Source organism: Balaenoptera musculus, chromosome 17 (assembly GCF_009873245.2).
Source record: "Balaenoptera musculus isolate JJ_BM4_2016_0621 chromosome 17, mBalMus1.pri.v3, whole genome shotgun sequence".
Classification (NCBI taxonomy): domain Eukaryota; kingdom Metazoa; phylum Chordata; class Mammalia; order Artiodactyla; family Balaenopteridae; genus Balaenoptera; species Balaenoptera musculus.
The window spans coordinates 8389788-8408039 of NC_045801.1; the positions used below are offsets into that span (position 1 = coordinate 8389788).

At 54.8% G+C, this 18252-nt stretch overlaps 1 protein-coding gene across 2 annotated transcripts in view; it reads left to right on the forward strand.

Moving 5' to 3' along the window:
• Positions 1–232: 232 nt before the first annotated feature.
• NDRG1 (N-myc downstream regulated 1) overlaps positions 233–18252 on the forward strand; it is a 56997-nt gene continuing 38977 nt past the window's right edge. For both annotated transcript variants that reach the window (XM_036830165.1, XM_036830166.1), the window contains exons 1-3: positions 233–373; positions 12912–12992; positions 16338–16373. In XM_036830165.1, coding sequence (XP_036686060.1) covers positions 12930–12992; positions 16338–16373 — 99 coding nt within the window. In that variant the 5' untranslated portion in view covers positions 233–373; positions 12912–12929. The remainder of the gene's footprint in view (positions 374–12911; positions 12993–16337; positions 16374–18252) is intronic.

Consider the following 18252-nt stretch of genomic DNA (forward strand, 5'->3'; position numbering starts at 1 on the left):
GGGACCGGAGGCCCCTCCCCGCCGCGCCCCTGCTCGGGCTTGCGCAACAGGCGGCGGCTCCGGCGGGCGCCCGCCGCGCGCTGCCCCAGCACGGCCAGGGGCGCCCAAGGGAGCGGGAGGAGCGCCCGCTAGGAGGGAGCGGCGAGGGGTGTGTCCCCGCTGCGAGCTGGACCCGGGAGGGCGGGGGCGGGGCGAGGCGCGGGGGGCGGGGCCGCAGCGCCTATAAAATCGCCCTCCTCCGGGGCATAAACAAACCTCCCCTGGCTCCCAGCTCCGGCTCGGGAGCGCAAGCCTCTCTTCGCCGCTCTCCTCGCTCCCTCTGGGCGCCGCCAGCCTAGCTCCGGCTCTTTTTGCTTTTCTCTCTCAACCTCAGGTAAGCCTGACGCCCTCTTCCCGCCGGGCGGGGAGGGATCGGTCGCCCGTGGGTGCTGCTGCAGCTCCTGGACCGCCCTTTGTGGCCCCGCGGAGCTGCAAGTGCTCGGCTTCCCCGTGGCGCGAGGGCGAGAGCGAGCAGGGACTTTGGGGGCGCGGGCACTGCCGGAGTGAGGGGTTTCGATTCGGCTACAAGAGCAAAAAAAAGGTCCCCGTTCACCTTTCCCCTAGCTGAGGAAGTGGGATCCTGGGGGTCGGGGTCGGGGGTGGAGAGGCTCGGGGCACACCTTGCCCGCGCTCCCGGGGCCCTCCCAGATCACAGCTGGCGCCGCGGGCCGGGGGGCGAGCTGGAGCTGGGAGCAGGAGGAGGGACCAAGAGTGCGTGTGTCGGGGGCGGGGTGGCGTTTGTCCCTGCAGTGGGGTGTCTGGGGAAGGAGGGGTTGAGTGCGCGTGTGTAGAAAGGCGGTGGGCAGGGGTGAGCGGCGATGGGTTTGAGGCGGGAGAAGTGGGCGTGGGTGTGCCCAGAGTCAGGGTGCGTCCAAGGGGCGGGGGCCCATTCAGCCTGGGAGCCGGGGTGGGGCGCGCTTGTGTGTGTGTGTGTGTGTGTGTGTGTGTGTGTGCGGTGGGGTGGGTCCGAGGTGTGTCACAGCGCGTGTGACACGCGCGGGAGCGAGGGTGGCAGGGTGCGCCCCCCGAGGTGGCCCGGGGTGGGCACTGTGGCGTCGCGGAAGAGGTGGCCTGGGCCGGAGGGGTCGCGTGGGCATCTGGCGGCCCTGCGCCGGCCGGGGCTTCGAGTGGCGTCATTTTCGCCTCCGCCCACCCTCCCCCGCTTCGCCTCTCTCCCCTGCCTCCCGGGCCCGCCTCTCCTGCCCCCCAGGAGAAGAGCAGCTGGAGTCGCTCGGACGTTCCTCGGCCATCCGCCGCGGTCTCTGGTTCAGCCGCGGGCAGGGCGTGTGCAAAGCGGTCGGCTCCGGGGCAAACGCGCGGTCACCGCTTGGGCCACGTTAGTGGCTCTTTTCCTTACCCCTCCCCCCCCACCCCAACCCACCAGTCCCACTCGCCCGTCTGTCGCCTCTGCTGTCAGACGTCCCTGTGGGTCCGGGGCAGCACCGATTTGTGGCTTGGAAGGGGGAGGTGCCTGGCAGCTGGTGGGGGAGGGAAATCTGGTGGTGGAGGGCCCGGTTGTCTTGTGCCCGAGACCAACTCTTCTTCGCAGATGTCCTGGGCGCTTCAGTTTGAAGTTTGTTTGGTTCCTTTGAGTTACTGGGAGAGATTAAAGATTCAAAGAGAGTTCAGCCAGTGGCCACGCAGGAGGGCTGTAGCCTCCTCCTAATGGCCATTAGCCACACTTCACCTTCTCCTAAAGAGCAAAGTATCTAAACACAAACCGAGTTCTTACTATGAAAAGTGCAGTTTCAAGGCACACCTTCCAGCACAGCCTCCTCCTGTATAGAAATTCTGGAATCGTTACTGAGTTTCACAAACGTGAACTGAAATAAGCAAGGTACAGAGAGTGTCAGCCCCGGCACCTGCCTTCAAGGGGCTCACCAAGTAGGGGAGAAATGCAGGTGCGGGTGCAGCCCCTAGCCCTCTGTGGCGGTAACTGCTGGAGCGGAGTGGCACAGGGTGGGAGTCAGGGGGGGAGGCGAGGTAGAGGTGGTCCGGAAGTGCTGGGAAACCTCCAAAGGGACAGTGCTCTGGTGTAAGGATCCAAGCCTGGGATGTCCCTTCTTAGCTTTTAGGGACCTTGTCTCTCATTAGAGAGGGAGAAGGAAGGCGTTGCCTGCCTCGCCCCATCACTTGGCACCTGGCCCAGGGCCAGGCCCTTGGGCGGGGATCAAATACAGACGCTGAATGAATTGAATGGCTCCTTCCCTTCTGCCCCACACCCCGATGATCCCACCGGTAACCAGCATCCCAAGGAGGCAGTAGACCTTTTGGTGGTAGCATGTGCCTGGGCTTTCCAAGGAGGCCTTGGAGCATCTCTTGGGGTCTCCTCTGCTGAGAAGCAAATCCAGGATTACTATCCATTGGTTTGATCATTTGGACTGGAATTAAAAACTCACACAAGTTACTGGTCCAACTTCTACCCATTTTACAGATGGAAACTGAGACAGGGAACGACTTACCAAGGATGAGCCGAAACTGGGAATCGGCTCTCCAAGACCCTTTCCAGGGGTCTCCTGGCTGGGATTGAAGGTGGTGAAAGGGGGTCTCAGTCTTCAGAGATTTATTTTCTGCTGTCAGAGGGGCAAAAATAAATTGGATCTTCACTGAGTTTCTGGTGAGGAAGCTTTCCAGACAGAATGTGGGTGATTGATTGATTGATTTTCAGTGTGAATTGTGTGTTCTTGAGAGATTAGCAGACTCAGTCTAGTGAGAAAGGGCTGCAGCCCCGCTAAGCAGTGGTTGATGGGTTTTGGGCTGCCTCCTCCAGCTTGGACCCCAGATCTAAACAGAGCTGGACCCCCCTTTCCCTCCCCTCAGTGCATTGAAATCTGGCTTGAGCTGCCTCAGCAAGGATGGGGAAGAAAGATCGCATTGTGTTTTTCTGATGGCCTGAAGCTGCAGTTCTTCCTTGGGACCCAACTCCAGAGAATCCCATCCAAGGCGTGACTCAGAAGGCCCTGTGCTTCAGAAAGGAAGCCAAGATGATGACTCAGCATCTGAGATTCTAGCAAGGAGGGGGCCTGACTCAGGCGGAGGGGGCCGGGGAGGGACAAGACCTCTCTCTCTTCAGATCAGTGGCTGTATCCTCGCATCCCCTCTCGTCCTTGCAAGAGCTCTGCTTGGGCTGTCTTGGCTCCATTGAATGGATGAGAAAACCAAGGCCGAGAATGTTTAAGGGACTTGCTTGTGGGCCACGTGACTGAAAGTGGGAGAGCCAGACTTAGAACCCAGAGAGTCAGACTTGAAAGCCTTTGTTCTTTTTCATGATAGCATGTTGGGGTGATTGCATAAGGGCTTGAATGAAAAGTACAGAGAGGCAATCAGGAGCTCTGGGCCTCAGTTTCCTCCCCTGAAAAATGAGAATAACAGACACTGTCTCACTAGGATGTGCAAATATTAACTGAGTTAATCCATGGAAGGAACTGAGAACAGTACTCGCCTGTGAGGACACCATGAGGGACTTTGCTGTCAATCAATTCCACAAATGACAAGGCATTTCCTTGGCAATCAGTGGCAGGAACCTTTGTTCTAAACTTACCCAGACCAGTGGGAGCGCCTGCAAATGCTGGACTCATGTTTTGCTTCTTGAGGTTTTTCCAAAAAGCTAGGCTTGGGCTTCCCTGGTGGTGCAGTGGTTAAGAATCCACCTGCCAATGCAGGCGACACGGGTTCAAGCCCTGGTCCGGGAAGATCCCACATTGCCGCGGAGCAGCTAAGCCCGTGTGCCACAACTACTGAGCCTGCGCTCTGGAGCCTGCGAGCCACAACTACTGAGCCCACGTGCCATAAGCACTGAAGCCCGCGCGCCTAGAGCCCGTGCTCCGCAACAAGAGAAGCTGCCGCAATGAGAGGCCCGCGCACCGCAACAAAGAGTGGCCACTGCTCGTTGCAGCTAGAGAAAGCCTGCGCACAGCAACGAAGACCCAACGCAGCCAAAAATAAATAAATAAATAAAATAAATAAATTTATTTAAAAAAAAAAGCTGGGCTTATGCTGAACGCATAAAAATGTAATGGGAACCTTGTCTGAAATGCAGATTTCCAGGCCTAGTAGGTCTGGGATATGCCAGGAATCTGCATTGTTTCAAAGCTCCCTGGGCTGGGCTGGGGGTAGGGTGTACTGAAGGCAGCCAGAGTTGAGGATACCTGCTCCAGAATAATGGGTAGGGGGAGAGAAAAAGAAAAGGGTGGCCACATTTCTCATACTCCAGGGTCTGGGGACACAGTACTCAGTAAGTAGCTCTTATCTGGCTAACGTGACTTGTGATTTCAGGGCATCGCCTGGTTCCGTTGAGATAGGAGACATCCTTGCCACTTCTCAGGTCAGAAAACCGAGGCTTGCGCAGGTCACTTGCTTGTCCAGAATCAAGTGATGGGGTTCTGTTCCACGTGAGCCGCCCTGGACCTTTCCCTGCCCAGATCCTTCTGGACCTGTCTTTAGAACTTGAACTTTGTTTCTTGGATTCATTTCAGGCGGCCCTTCCTGCCTCCCTGATCTCAGTCTGGTTCCAGCCCTGCCCTTCTACTTGCTCTTTCTCTTTATGTTTGGAGACAGAGACAGGCGGGTTGGCCATTTCTGCTGCAGAGCCTGGGGAGGTTAAATTCCCTGGACACTCACTTGGCCCCCTGCTGCGCCAGCCCAGGCTTGTCGGAGGCGGGTGGGCAGGAGGGGTGGGAGGCTCTGATCAGGTGTGCATGGAGCACAGCTCTCCAGGGTGGGCGCCTTGTGAGAAGACCTGGGTAACCCTGGGAATCTGACTTGGCACTGCAGAACAGACCAGATTACAGAATTCGGGTCCACACATAGGTCTCTCTTTGACCCAATCTTTGACTTCATCATTTACTGAAGACCTGCCAACCCCTGCTCACCCGGGCTCCATCTCCAGGCGTTTCCATTCCAGCAGGGCTGTTCCTCCAACAGGTGGTAGGAAATGGGGCTCGTTAGCAGTCTGGGGGCCTTATCTTTTATAGATTTTTTTTCCTCCTTAAACCTGTGGAAACCTCTGTACATATAAATTTTACGCCCATGTGCAGCGCTGCTTAAAGAGGTGGATGGGGACCAGGGTTCCATCCTGTTCCCCCATCTTGACCCCCGACTCCACCCTGTTGGCTTTGAGAAGGTTCTGGGCAGCCCTCTCTGAATGTGGGTGTGAAAGGCATTCTTAAGAGGCAGGTAATTCTGAGGACTCTCTTAGCTGGGAGCCCTCACCTCCTTTCCCCTCTCCTTATTAATCATTGAACTTGTCTCTTTTCTCCAGAAAGCCCTCCCTGGCCTTCCCCTCCAGGCAGGCAGGCTGGGTTAGGTACCCTTCTTGGATCATTCTGGGCTGTCTCCTTATTCACCCTTTTCCCCATAGACCTGAGAGCCTGGCACTTAGTAGGCACTCAATTAATGTTGGTCCAAAGGAAACCTCCACTTATTAAGGAAATAACTTGGGCCCTCTTGTGTAGGAAAGGTCGGAAGGCCATCCAGAGGGTAGAAGCAGCAAGACCAGTCAGGGAAGGATCCCGTCAGCGTGGCACTCATCCCATCTCGGGGACAAAGGGTTCTGTAGGAAGAAACTACATCCACATCCAATGCGAACACTGGCTCCGTCTGTGTGCTTTCCACAAATTATCTCACAGACCATCCAGTGCTGCCCATGCGTGTCCCACAGATTCTCAGAAAAATCCTCTAACCCACCCAGCATCCTCCTTTGGACTTCCGTTATTCTGCTCGTCCCTGCAGACGGTCTGATCTTCTCTCTGCCAAACACGTAGCTGGGCTGCCAAAACTCCGCTGAGACCTACAGGAAGATCCTGGGTGGTGTTGCAGGGAAGGGGGTGGGCGAGGACCAAGAGCTGGCCCCTCCCTCTTCCTGCTATTGTGTCCCAGACACACTCCCTGACCTTTTTGCTAGTTCTGTGCTCTGGCCGAACACAGACAAGTTCCGTTTCAGCTCTAGCCTGGTACCCGGGGAATGGATGCAGCTGGGGTGTGTCTTCTCTTTAGTGATTCCTTTTTCATTCTTTCAATATCAGACAGTTCGTTGAATGCTGCTGAGGTTCAACCCCCATGCAAAGCACCAGGGGCCTCGAGGAATTCTGATTGTCTGATCTTCTTTTCCACAATTGTGTTGTCACTGTTTTATTGACTTTCGAAAGTCCTATTTTTGACTTCCCTTCCCCTCAACTGGGGAACTTTCTTGAAGGTCCAGTGAGTCCAGCCATGTTTTTTACTAGGTTTATTACTTAAGAAAAACATTGAGAGTTAAGGCCACCAAGTTCCTCACCCTCCCCAGAGCCTTGGATTTCGAAAGGTCCAGAAAACATCAAGAGAACCCACGAACTGCCTGGTAGCTTGGCATCAAAATCTCTTTGGCAAAGAAAGGACCAAAGAACGCATTCACAGCAAGGCAGAGAGAGGCAAGGCATACCCCAAGGCTACTTTCCTTGAGGTTAATGCAGACGGGGGACTGTTCTCTGGAAATTTCTGGGGATCCCTGTATTCGGGGAAGATGTTGTGGCGACAGCAGCACCCATTGATCCCCCTGCCCCCCTTTTAAATTCTGTTCTATAAAGAGCCCAGTGTGCTGGAATAAACACCGCTTTCATGTGGCTTGGAAACCAGGCGTGTTCTGGAGCAGACAAAATCTGGACCACTGGCTGACCATCACAATCGATGCAAACTTATCAACAGTCGCTCCTGGGCCCTCTCTCTCTGCTTCACTGAAGGACTCCAGGAGGCTGTGGTCTGCCCGCCCCTGCCCTGCACACCTGCACCCACGTCGAAGGATGGAGTCTAGGCCTTAAGGGAGTCACATGGGCCTTGGCGTTTGAGCCTCAGGTGACCCATCTGTAAGCTGGGATGATCAGATCCACATTCTCCCAGGGACCTCCTTGAGGAACAGATAGAACAATGCAGTGAACCCTTTTTCAAAGTATTGGGTTTGCCATGTCAGGAAGGCACTCTGGGAAAAAGCTAAACACAGAAGTCCTTCTGGGTATTGTGAAGGGAGAATAGAAAAGTCTAAGACGTGGACTGGCCCTCTCGTGGTGGCTCAGGGGGGCTGAGAACCTACAGGAAGATCCCGGGTGGCATTGCAGGGAAGGGGGCCTCTCGTGGTGGCTCAGGAGGGCTGAGAACCTACAGGAAGATCCCGGGTGGCATTGCAGGGAAGGGGGCCTCTCGTGGTGGCTCAGGGGGGCTGAGAACATACAGGAAGATCCCAGTGGCATTGCAGGGAAGGGGGGCTCTCGTGGTGGCTCTGGGGGGCTGCCCACGGTAGAGGGAGAAACACATGACTCCCCCAGCTGATCCACACAGGAGAAGCCTCCTGGGCACACATATAGCCCATCCTCAGCACATCCTTACCCCGGGGCTGGGTGCACGGTATGTGTGTCTATTTAGAGCAAGCTGGTGTCATGGTCAACTGTCCCCTTTAAGGTTGCTTTAAGCTGTGCTATCTTTTTTTTTTTTTTTAAAGTTACTTGCCTTTTATTTATTTATTTATTTATTTATTTATTTATGGTTGTGTTGGGTCTTAGTTTCTGTGCGAGGGCTTTCTCTAGTTGCGGCGAGCGGGGGCCACTCTTCATCACGGTGCGCGGGCCTCTCACTGTCGCGGCCTCTCTTGTTGCGAAGCATAGGCTCCAGACGCGCAGGCTCAGTAGTTGTGGCTCACCGGCCCAGTTGCTCCGTGGCATGTGGGATCTTCCCAGACCAGGGCTCGAACCCGTGTCCCCTGCATTGGCAGGCAGATTCTCAACCACTGGGCCACCAGGGAAGCCCGCTGTGCTATCTTGATGCTTGGTGACTTGGGGTACATTTCATAATCTCTCTGTGCCTCCGTTTCCCTGTCAGATTGTTCACGATAAGGTCCACCTTCTAGGGTTGCTGGAAAGCTCAAAGGAGGGACAGAGTTTGGAGCCCAGGAGGTGCCATAGAAGTTCCTGTTGCTGTGATCCTGCTGTGTTTGTGCAGGGTTTTGGCCACTCTTGCTGAGATGGGTGCATCTTGGGGCTCCCAGAGCACATCCTGGATGTTTGCTGGACACCCCCGCCCTGCCTCGGGGGAGTTCTAGGGGCCCCGCAGAACTTGCAGATAGGTCCCCCTGTGTGGCTTGCTAGAAGAGTGCCAGATCTGGAGGGAGACTCCAGTTTTACAGACAGGGAGGGGTCGAGGCCGGGAGGAGAGGTTCTTCCAGGTTCCCAGGGCAGATGGATCCAGGCAGAGCCAAGCTGCATGGGGCCCTGGTAGGACCCCAGGGTGCACGGCCCTTTTGTCTGCGTGCAGCACCCTCCGGCCTAGGCTCCCATCCATCCTGAGTTTTGGGGACCATGTGCTGTCCATAGAACACACGCCACATATTTTGTAGAAGGGAAGCCAAGGCCCAGGGAGGGGATGAATGACTTGGGGAAAGTCATGTGGCAGGGTTCCCATGCCCCGACTCCTAAGCAGTGTTCCTGCTGCACTACCAGGGTTTTTGAGAATCCCAGGCTCTGTGTCCCCTCGCTCTCCCGGTGACTGGTTAACAGCTCTCACGTGACCTCATTGCCTGAGATGCCTCTGCCCGCTGCCTTCCCAGTCCCCGAGGTCACCTACTTCCCTCCTCTGGACAGATCTCAGTCTTGGCTTCCCTGGAACCCATGAAGTCCAGCTAATTGCTGACTGACTCCTGGGTCTGTTGAACTGGAAAGGTATTTGCCCGCCCCCCTTGGGCCTTTGTTACTCATTGACCCGCGTGATGGTGCATTGGGTCTGATTGCTGGAAACCGATGTGGCACCTGCTGAAGCTCTTCTCTGTGTCCCCTGCTTGCTGGGCCACTCGGGGACTAAGAATGTAAAAAAACATAGACTATGTCCCCGCAGATGTCCGCGGCCTCTGAGGCAACCAGAAAAGTGCACTGATTAACTAAGCAGCTATTTGCCAGATTCTGTGTGCCATAGTTTCATTTAAGCCCCGCTGCGTCTCGCTGGGAACAGGAGTTGTTATGCCCATTTCATGGATGAGCAGACTGAGGCTCAGAGGTTAGATCACAGAGCCAATCAATGGTGATGCCCAGGTCTGACCCTCAAGTCTCCCCGCCTAGCTCCTGGCTACCTTTCACTTCTGCGATGTTGGTTTTCTCAGAATTCCTTCTGGGCAAGTAGGTGGGAAAGGAAAATGTGGTATAAACCAGTCGGGCAGCTGGCGTTGTGACCTGGAGCCCTGTTTTGGGCACGGCGTGGGGTTCTAGCAGAAGGAGGCCTGTCCCAACCTCATTTCCTGTCTGGAGCGGCTTCCTTCTGTGCTGAGACACAGCTGGCAGGTACGGCCCCATCCCCATGCTACAGGCTGGAGCAGAGGGCCGGGGCTCGGACTCCTGGGCTCCCACCCCTGTGCCCCGTGCGGCCTGGCCCTGGCACCCCCGTCCATTGCATCATTGCCTCAGCCCTTTTCAGTCCGACACTCTGCGCTGGGACTTTTCAGGAGGCCGTGGAGAAGGGGAGAGACGGGCATCCAGCGCTCGGCCTCAAGTGCAGGGAGAGAGCTTGCTGAGCCAAGTGGGGCCTCAGGTCGGCTGCGGGGAGGGACCCTGGGTGTGACCCTCCGAGTGGCCCCTGGAGGGGGCGGGGGCACCAGCCAGAGCACCCAAATCAGGTCACCTCCCATCGGTCCCTGACTTGCCACATAGTAGACTTGTCAACGGAGCTATCAGGGGTCCTCTTTGCTCAGTGCCTGTCGCATGAGAACCTACCGTACGGGAAAGCCGCCTCCGAGTAAATCGCCGTACAGTCCACGCTTCTTGGAACTCAGATGGTCTTTGAGGGCTAGTCTTGCCAGGGGGGCGGTGGCAGATGATGGGAAGGGGGAGCACGAGGGGCTGCTGGGAGATATCCCTGGCTTCACCCAAAGCATGTCAGCTTTCTTCTTAGAAACAATCAATTTTTATGTACTGAACTTCCTTATAAGGTTTCCTTTAGGCAAACAGCTTCTGAACCAAAAGTTGGCGAAGTTTTTGGATTGAGGCAACAGAGACAGGGTAAGGGCTGGCCTCAAGTGGCCTACGTCGGCAGAGCTGGGTGCCAAGCAGGCTGTCTTCTTGCTCCTCCAGTAGCTCAGGGAGGGCGGTGGGGGGCATGGGGAGGGGGAAGGTTCAAGGTGCACCTCCTGCAGCACATTTGGGCAGCCTTGGTTATTGCGGGCAGTGACCTAGATGGAGGTCCTGGCCAGCTCTTCCTGTCGGGACAATTGCAGTTACGGTTATCAGCTATAGGCTGCCCCGGGCCTGCAGGCACGCCCCTGCCCCGGACAAGGAGAACTGGAGCGTCCCTCTGCTTTATCTGGTCTCCCTGCAGACTTCAGGGTCCTGGGGACCTCACTAGCTGCTTCTTGGTCTAGGCCAGGGTGTCTCAGCCTCTTCCCTACTGGGACCAGATAATTCTGCTGCGGGAGCGTCTTGTGCGCTGTGGGATGATTAGCAGCTGCCCTGGCCTCCACCCACTAGATGCCAGTAGCGTTGCCCAGTCATGACGGTCAAGAATGTCTCCAGGCAGCGCCAAATGGGGGGGGGGGGAAGAATCACCCTCGTTTAGACAAACACCGGGATAGCTCTCTGTGGGCTCCGCCCTGAGCCCCCCCAAGGCCCTGAGCACATGGGGGGTGGGGCTCCGGGAGGCCCCCTCACCCAGCCCTCCCAAAGCAGCGATTCTCAGATGCTGATGTTTAAGGGATTCGTGCCAGTTTTCAACCCACTGTCTCTTGGGGTCTGGGAAGCTGGGTTGTCGGAAGGAAAAGAAGGTGTGGAGTAAAGAGATTTCTCTGGGAGCATGTTTGGGAAGCCAGGAAGGCTGGACTTGAACTCTTTCTTGTTCTGAAAGAGGGTGAGGGGGCAGTTGGAGGCCAACACTCTAGTGGAATCATGGCATCTGGCAGCCAAGGAGACCTGAGCACACCGGGCTGAACTGCAGCCTGAGATGAGCCCTTATAAATGTAGACCTGTTTTCAAAGCGGTTCACTCCTGTGGTCTAGTGATCACGTAAGTGTGGATTTACGTACAAACATTGCTCTGAAGCTGCACAAAAGCCGTTCATCTATCTATTCAACAAGCGAGTTGAGGCCCGACTTTGCACCTGGCCGTGATGCTAGGAGCTACAGGTAGGGAAGGGAATGGGCCGGCAAGGCTTCCTGTCCTAAGGAGCCCGCACATGGGGCTGAAGGAGGCCTGCCCGGGCCCGCCCAGGGGGTAGCGGGAGACCCCGACTTCATCCCTGGCTTCTGAAGGAGCCCCCGTGAAATGTAAAGTCCTTTCCCTCTGAGCACGAAGGGTGGCGTTGCCAGAGCCCCGGGCTTCTGGAAGTCTCCCTGGGCTGTGTAGGCGAGGTGTCCCACGGCCAGGGTCTCGGGACCACGAACACGCTGAGTTAGCAAGGCCGACAGACCTTGGCTTTTCATACCTCCTGCTTCCAAGCTGGCAGCTGCCCAGCAATGTTCACAAATATAAAACCGACTTTGTTTTCAGAATGTTCTGGAGCCTGGACTCCAAAGGCTGCATAAAGGCATTCTTGTGGGGCTGGTTATCTACTGGGGAAAATCGTGCCGGGGCCCCAGACCCAAGCGTCCCTGGGGATCTGCCCACGGAATGCCACGTACCGGCGGCGCAGGGCTGGGTGCCGGGCGGCCCCGGCTCTGTCGCCCGCTGACCTCTGAGAGGTGTGTCACAAAGAGGGCTCTTCTGGGTTCGGGGAGCTGGATCTTCAGGAGCCCCGGGCTGGAAGTTCAGAGACTTGCATTCTCTCTCTGGCCGCTAACATCTGTGGGGAGCTTGGGGCGAGGTCCCCATGCTGGAAAGGAGCGGCGTGAGGGCCGAGGTCAGGCGGCTTTTCACCAAGTACCCGATTCGGAAGGTCTGGGTCTGTGACCTGAGGGTCCCTGGCCCCTCCTGTCACTTACTCTTCACCCCGTCTCGTCGGTCTCTGCCTGCAGCACGGAACCCTCATTCTGGGCTCTTTGTGCCTCACCCCGGTACTGGTGGGCGCTTCGTTCTCCCAGTTTGACTATTCATCCGTAACAAGAAACGTTTATGCCACCGGATCCTTGACTAGGCACCCAGGTGTGTGCTCAGTAACTGTCACCACCCAAGCCTCGCTCCCCAGGGGGTCGATTATGGTGGCATTTCCACCGGCCGAACTCTGCTCAGCTTAGCTCTTTTAGTTCTTCTGCACTTGCCTGGGTGTCAGAGCCAAGGAGGACTCTTCTGCCCCACCCCGATCTCTGCCCCCATCCCTGCCCTCCCCACCCCTGCTCTCCCACCTCCGCTCTGGCTCGTGAAGTGCTTTTTGTCTCCAAAGTCCTTTTTCTTTCAAAATCCTCCTGAGTGTTCAGTGTCAGACCCCTTGGCTTGAGGTGTTCCCTGCCCCCTGCCCCGCAGCAAGGAGCAGAGTGCCCTGCACAGGGGTGGACGCGGGGGCATCTGCGTGGCCGCCCCTCTGTCGGGGCCCCTCTAGTTTGAGGAGGAAGCTAGTGCCACGCCTGCCTGTGGCGGCCCTCCGCGGCCTTCTGTCCCCTTTTGGTCGTCAAGCTGGGGCTGCCTGACTTCGGGCTCGGCCATGTGGGTCTCCTTCTAAAATGCAGGGAGAAACGTCCTCGGTGTGGTGGGTGGTCCTGGGCTGGGTGTGAGGGCCTGGTTTTGAGTGTAGACGCGTCCGTAAGCCTCAGTTTCCCATCCTAGGAAATCTACTCCCCTGGGTCCCCAGGGGCGAGACTGGGATGGGATGGGGCGGTGGGGAGGAGGTAGGAGCTGCTGGGCTGTGCAAGAGAAGGCTTGCTCCCTGGCCTCAGATTTGCTCCTTTCCGAAAACATCTGTCAGCAGGAAGCGCTAACCTCCTACTCTCTGTCCCTTTGTAGGCAGGTGACAGCAGGGTCATGTCTCGGGAGCTGCAGGACGTGGACCTCGCTGAGGTGAAGCCTTTGGTGGAGAAAGGGGAGGTGAGTGGAGATGCCTCTGCCTAACCCCATCCCGTGCCCACTCGTACACGGGCATACGTGTGTGCACGCTAGGAACACACATGCATGTACACTGCCACGTGTGTATACATGCACACACGCGCACGTGTCCACTGCTTCCTGGTTTCCACAGGTCATCTTGTCCCGGAATGCAAAGGGACAAGCAGTACCAGTCCAAGTCCCAGCTTGGCTCCCGAGTGCTAAGGCACTGTGGCCAGGCCTCTCGCCCGCCGCTGGCTTTTCTGCCCTCGCCTCACTGATCTCATCTGTGAAGTAAAGACATCGAACCAGAGTTCCTCTAAGCACCTCCACCTCTGGCATCCTGTGATTCTAGAACCTGCAGCATGAAGCCCATTGTCCATCGACTCTGTCTGCCCCATAGTTTAGAGGTTAAGGACACATACACTGGGACCAGACTATCTGGGTTCAGATCCTGCCTGGGACACCCTGCAGCTTTGCGACCACTGGCAAATCCTTCAACCTCTTTGTGCTCCAGGCCCCCAACTTTAAAAAACAGTGACACTAGGACTTATGTCATGGGGCCAGGGTGAGGATAGAGTGGGTTAATTCATGTGGAGCCGTTAGCAACCTGTCCGCCCTGAAGGGGACCTGCTTTGCTCATGAGCTCTTGCTGCTACAACTATTACCATCTTTTTGGCCAAACCTTTCAGGTCTACAAGCCCTCCCTGTTGGAAACAGAAGCCCCTGCCCTACAGCCCAGCCTGGTACGATCCATCCTGGACCGGCTGTGGATGGATGTGAAAAGCCTTTTCATTTACATAGTTGACACTGTATTTTTAAACTATATGTTCATGTCCCAGTTCTCACGGAGCCTCATAACTGCCGGTGATGAGACAGCTTTTTTAAAATGTAAAGCTCAGGTTCAAAAGTACAGTTACTCTAAGGTCAATTAAATGCTTTTGAAAGTAATAATTAGCATGCATGAGCCACGTCCTGTGTGCCTGTCTCTGGGCCAGTCATACTTCGTGGATTTTCTCCTGCTAAACGGAAGGATAAGGCTGTGGTTGATTAGAGACTAGGTTCATTGATTGTTCCCATTTTACAGAAGAGGAAACTGAGTCTCCAGGAGGTTAATTTGTCCTCTTCGGTCGGTCACATGGTTACAAAATATGGGGCATGGGGCCAAGCTCAGGCCAGCTGCCCCTGGAATGGGCTTATTTAATGCCTTTCTGACTCTGCTAGTGGCTGCTCTGTTTTAGGTCCATTATTTCATGGACTTTTCATTATGAAGGTGGGAGGCAACTTTCTATTTCCCATTATATAGATAAAGAAACTGGTCTTGTTGGGAAGGGAATTGCCCAAGTTCATTTGGATAGGTGACACAGCTAGCATTAGAAGCCAGGCCAGGCGAAGCTGCAGAATGCTTGAGATCATTCCCATGCTACGGGTCTGTAAACATCTGCTATAAAGGGCCAGATGGTAATATCTTAGGCTTTCAGGACCACATGGTCTCTGTTGTAACTACTCAGTTTTACAGTTACGGCATGAAAGCAGCCCTAGACAATATGTAAGCAAATGGGCTTGCTGTGTTCCAATAAAACTTTATTTACAAAAAAAAAAAGGTGGAGGAATGGGGAGGGCCATAGTTTGCCAACTATAATACTATTCACTATTCATGCTCCAAATCCATTTCCTCTTCTGTCTGAATCTTTGACACAGTATTGAAAAGCAAACAAACATACAAAAAAAAAAAACCCCTAGGTGATACAAATACATATCAACATATTCTTATCCCTTTTGAAAAACCATATGAAATAGTATACCATGCTTTGCTTTATTTATTTAACCACCTATGTTGGAGACCTTTCCAACATCAGTCCATAGAGCACTTGCTTCTGTCTTTCCAGTGTCACAGTGTTCCACCACGTTTATTTGACCAGTGCCCTGTATGTGGACACTTGGGTCCACGTTACCATTACCAACAGGGCTGCAGGATGTTCATACACTCGTTGGATCTTACATGTATATCACTTCATACACATGCAGGTGCAGCTCTAAGGTAAACTCCCCAAGTGGCATCGCTGAGTGCAAGGGTAAATGCATTTTTAAACACAGCGTTTATATATTTTAGGCAGCATAGTGCTACCCTTGGAAAATTTTACTTCTCAAACAAACATCTAAAAGATTATCAACACCAGGTTACATGTCAGTCTGTCTCTAAGTAGATATGGACCCTTTCTTTCAAGGTTTAGATCGAAGTAAACCTTCCAATTCCTTAGATTGACTCAGCAAAGCGTTTTTAATTAGGTTTGCTATTGGGAAGTTCTTCCTGATGTCTGTCCTCAATCTGGATGACCTCTGCACTCTTGTTAACATATTGAAGGTTAGTGTTGTTCAGAATAGCTTTTCTACTCCCTCCTAGCAACACACACACACACACACACACACACACACACGAAGTATTTTTGGCCACATTTGCTTCCACCTGAATTTATCAAACTCCCTAATGTTCTTAACCCCAGCCCCAGGGGGTGTGAAGCTATTTTAATCTCCCTCAGCAGGCGGCTGTTACAATCTTATCTTCCAACCCCTGGCTGTCCCAAGGGGTCCTCCTTCCCCTTCCGTCACCTCTTTTGCCTTTTGCTCTGCTGGGCTGTTTTCTTTCATGGTGGGTAGTGGTGGGTCTAGCTGGGCCTCCGCTTTCAGGGGGTGTTTGTTTGAACTCCATCTCTGAGCTGAGAGGAAAGCATGCCAGCAACATCTCTTGGAAACTTTGGCCCAGGGTGGCTCCAGCTCCAACTCTGAGCTGTACTTTCACTGCTACCCAGGGGACAAGGGCCCCTTTCCTGTCTTCCTGGGCTTGGCCTGCCAGTGTCAGCTCTGGTGAAAGATGGAATTTGGGCTGGACACTCAGAATTGTTGGATCGAAGGAAATGCTCTCTTCTCCTCTTCCACCCATGAGAGACTGGATTTTAATCTAGATGATGGGCTGTCGTGGAAGAAATTTAAAGGCAGGAACATGGCCAGGTTTGAGCTTTAAAAGTGTAGCACATAGGTGGAGACAGAGAGATCAGTTAATAGGCAATTACAGTCCTGTATCTCTCAAGCTTGTGGTCAGCTTAGACCTTCAGATCTTTTTTCATTAAGGCTGTAGTCAAAAAGGAATCCATCTACTGTGTCTACTTTTCTGCTGGACTGCTATTCTTTGAGATGAAAAGTCTCTCTCTGTAAGGCATTAGAGAGGCCCCACAGAGGACATAGGGTAGATATAACAGACTCAGGGCATGGAAAGGTCCGTGTGTTCTGACATTATTTCTCTGCCCCGGGAAACTGATGAAACTGACCATCTCTCTTGTCTTTCCACAGACCATCACTGGCCTCCTGCAAGAGTTTGATGTTCAGGCAAGTAGAAGACGTGGCTTCCCTTCCCCCTTTCCTACTCTGTCTTCTCTTTTTTCCTCTTTCTCCCATTGGTTAGATCAGTGTTCAGATGTTAGGGGTAAGGGGAGAGAAGGAAGTGGCCTCAGCTGATTCCCCACACTCAGCTTCTCTCCCCGGATAGAAGCGCGTTTGAGTTCTGGCCAAGGGAGTAGGAGCCAGTTACGCCCTGTGAAAGCAGGACAGATATCCAGCCCCCTTCAACCCTGCAGAGCTGGGCAGAGCTGTGGGGCATGTGTGGAGGAAATGGCAAGACACTGAGTGGGCTTGGGACCCTGTGATGGAAGGGAATGGAGGAAGCAGAGGCTTGATGTTCTGGGCTCTGCCTGGGAAAGTGAAACCAGCCTTCTCTGTGGTTTTCTGGCTCCATCTCTGCTCCAGGTTGACATGAGAGCAAGGTGGGAGGCGCATCTAAAGGTTTGTCCAAGAACAAGTTTTGGGGCGAGTGGGTTGGCCTCTTATGGCCCAGGGGTGGGTCAGAACCTCAGGAATTGTAAATCCTGGACTCCTTATCCCAAAGCTGCACGGGCCCCATTCTGTGCCGGGTCCTGGGGGTGGAGCCAGAAGCCTGAGCACATCCGGGTCTTGTGCGCTTCCCGGAGAAGACAGGACCAAAGACAGACAGATGCAGGCCGTTGCGCTCACCTGGAACTCTGCCTGCACATCACACAGGTGCCCCGGCTTCCGGCCCATTCTGAGCCCTGCGTCTCCATCGTACCTTTCACCCCCTTCCTCCCCAAGCTCACTCATCCTCCTGAATCTCGTGTTTCCACGATCGGCCCACCATCCGCCAGAGGCTGGGAATCTTGGCGTTGTCTTTGGAAGGAAGGGGAAAGAGGGAGAGGGGTTGGAAACGTTGGCTGGTGTGAAATCAGGGAGGTGAACGTGCGAAGAGCACACTCAAGGTGTGTGGGCCTTGGTGCACTTATGCGTCATCCTGGCTATACCTGGAGACCACCCTGACCCGCGCCCGTGGAACCCATGGGGTGTGTCCGAGGTGTTGGTTTCCGTCCGGCTGTTTGTTCCCTGAGGCCAACACATCCTACTGTGTAACATTGACTTGTTCAGAGCACACTTATTACACCACCACTGTGCACCAGGCCCTGGGCATCCAGACGTGTGGCACCTGAACTCTGCAGGGGACACCCCACTGAACCCCAGCAGCGCTATGCAATCGGGATTGCTGTCTCCATTCTTAAAGCTGGGGAAACAGGCTCAGAGGTTAAGCGTGCCTGGCCCTCAGTTGCACGGCTCGCACAGTGCCCTGTGTGATTTGACCATGAAACCTGCTTTTACAGCCTCCTAGCACCGTCTGTGTCAGGGCCAAGAGCAGGCAGCCTGAGCAAAGGTTAGCAGCCTTCACGTGCCATGTACTTAAGAGCGGTGCTGGCTTGGCTTGAAGGCGACTCCGTGAGCGGGCAGGGATGCCGCCCGCCCGAGGGAGGTCCTTCCAGCCTGGGGCCCTCTCGCCTCCGTCGCTGTCAGTGGGCGTCTGGGGCAGGCTGCAGGGACAGCTTGGGCTGGGACAGGTCACTTCCACCCCAGGGGTTTGTGATTAAAAGCAGCTGAGCCTGGAGATGCCCTCTCACCCCCCGGGAGCAGCTCTCTGACTCATCAGCCCTGGGTTTATGGCGTCACTCCTGTCCCAGCCTCTCGGTGCATCTGCAGTGGATGAACTCAGATCAGGGCTGCCATCTCCCCATTTTATGAATGAAGAAACTGAGCCACCCAGACGGTGAAACTTGCCACAGTCAGGCCACAGCTGAGATGTCATGGCATCTTGAACAAAAGCATCTTTTTTTCCCTCGTTTTTGAGTCAGGCCAACCGGATTTAATTCTAGCT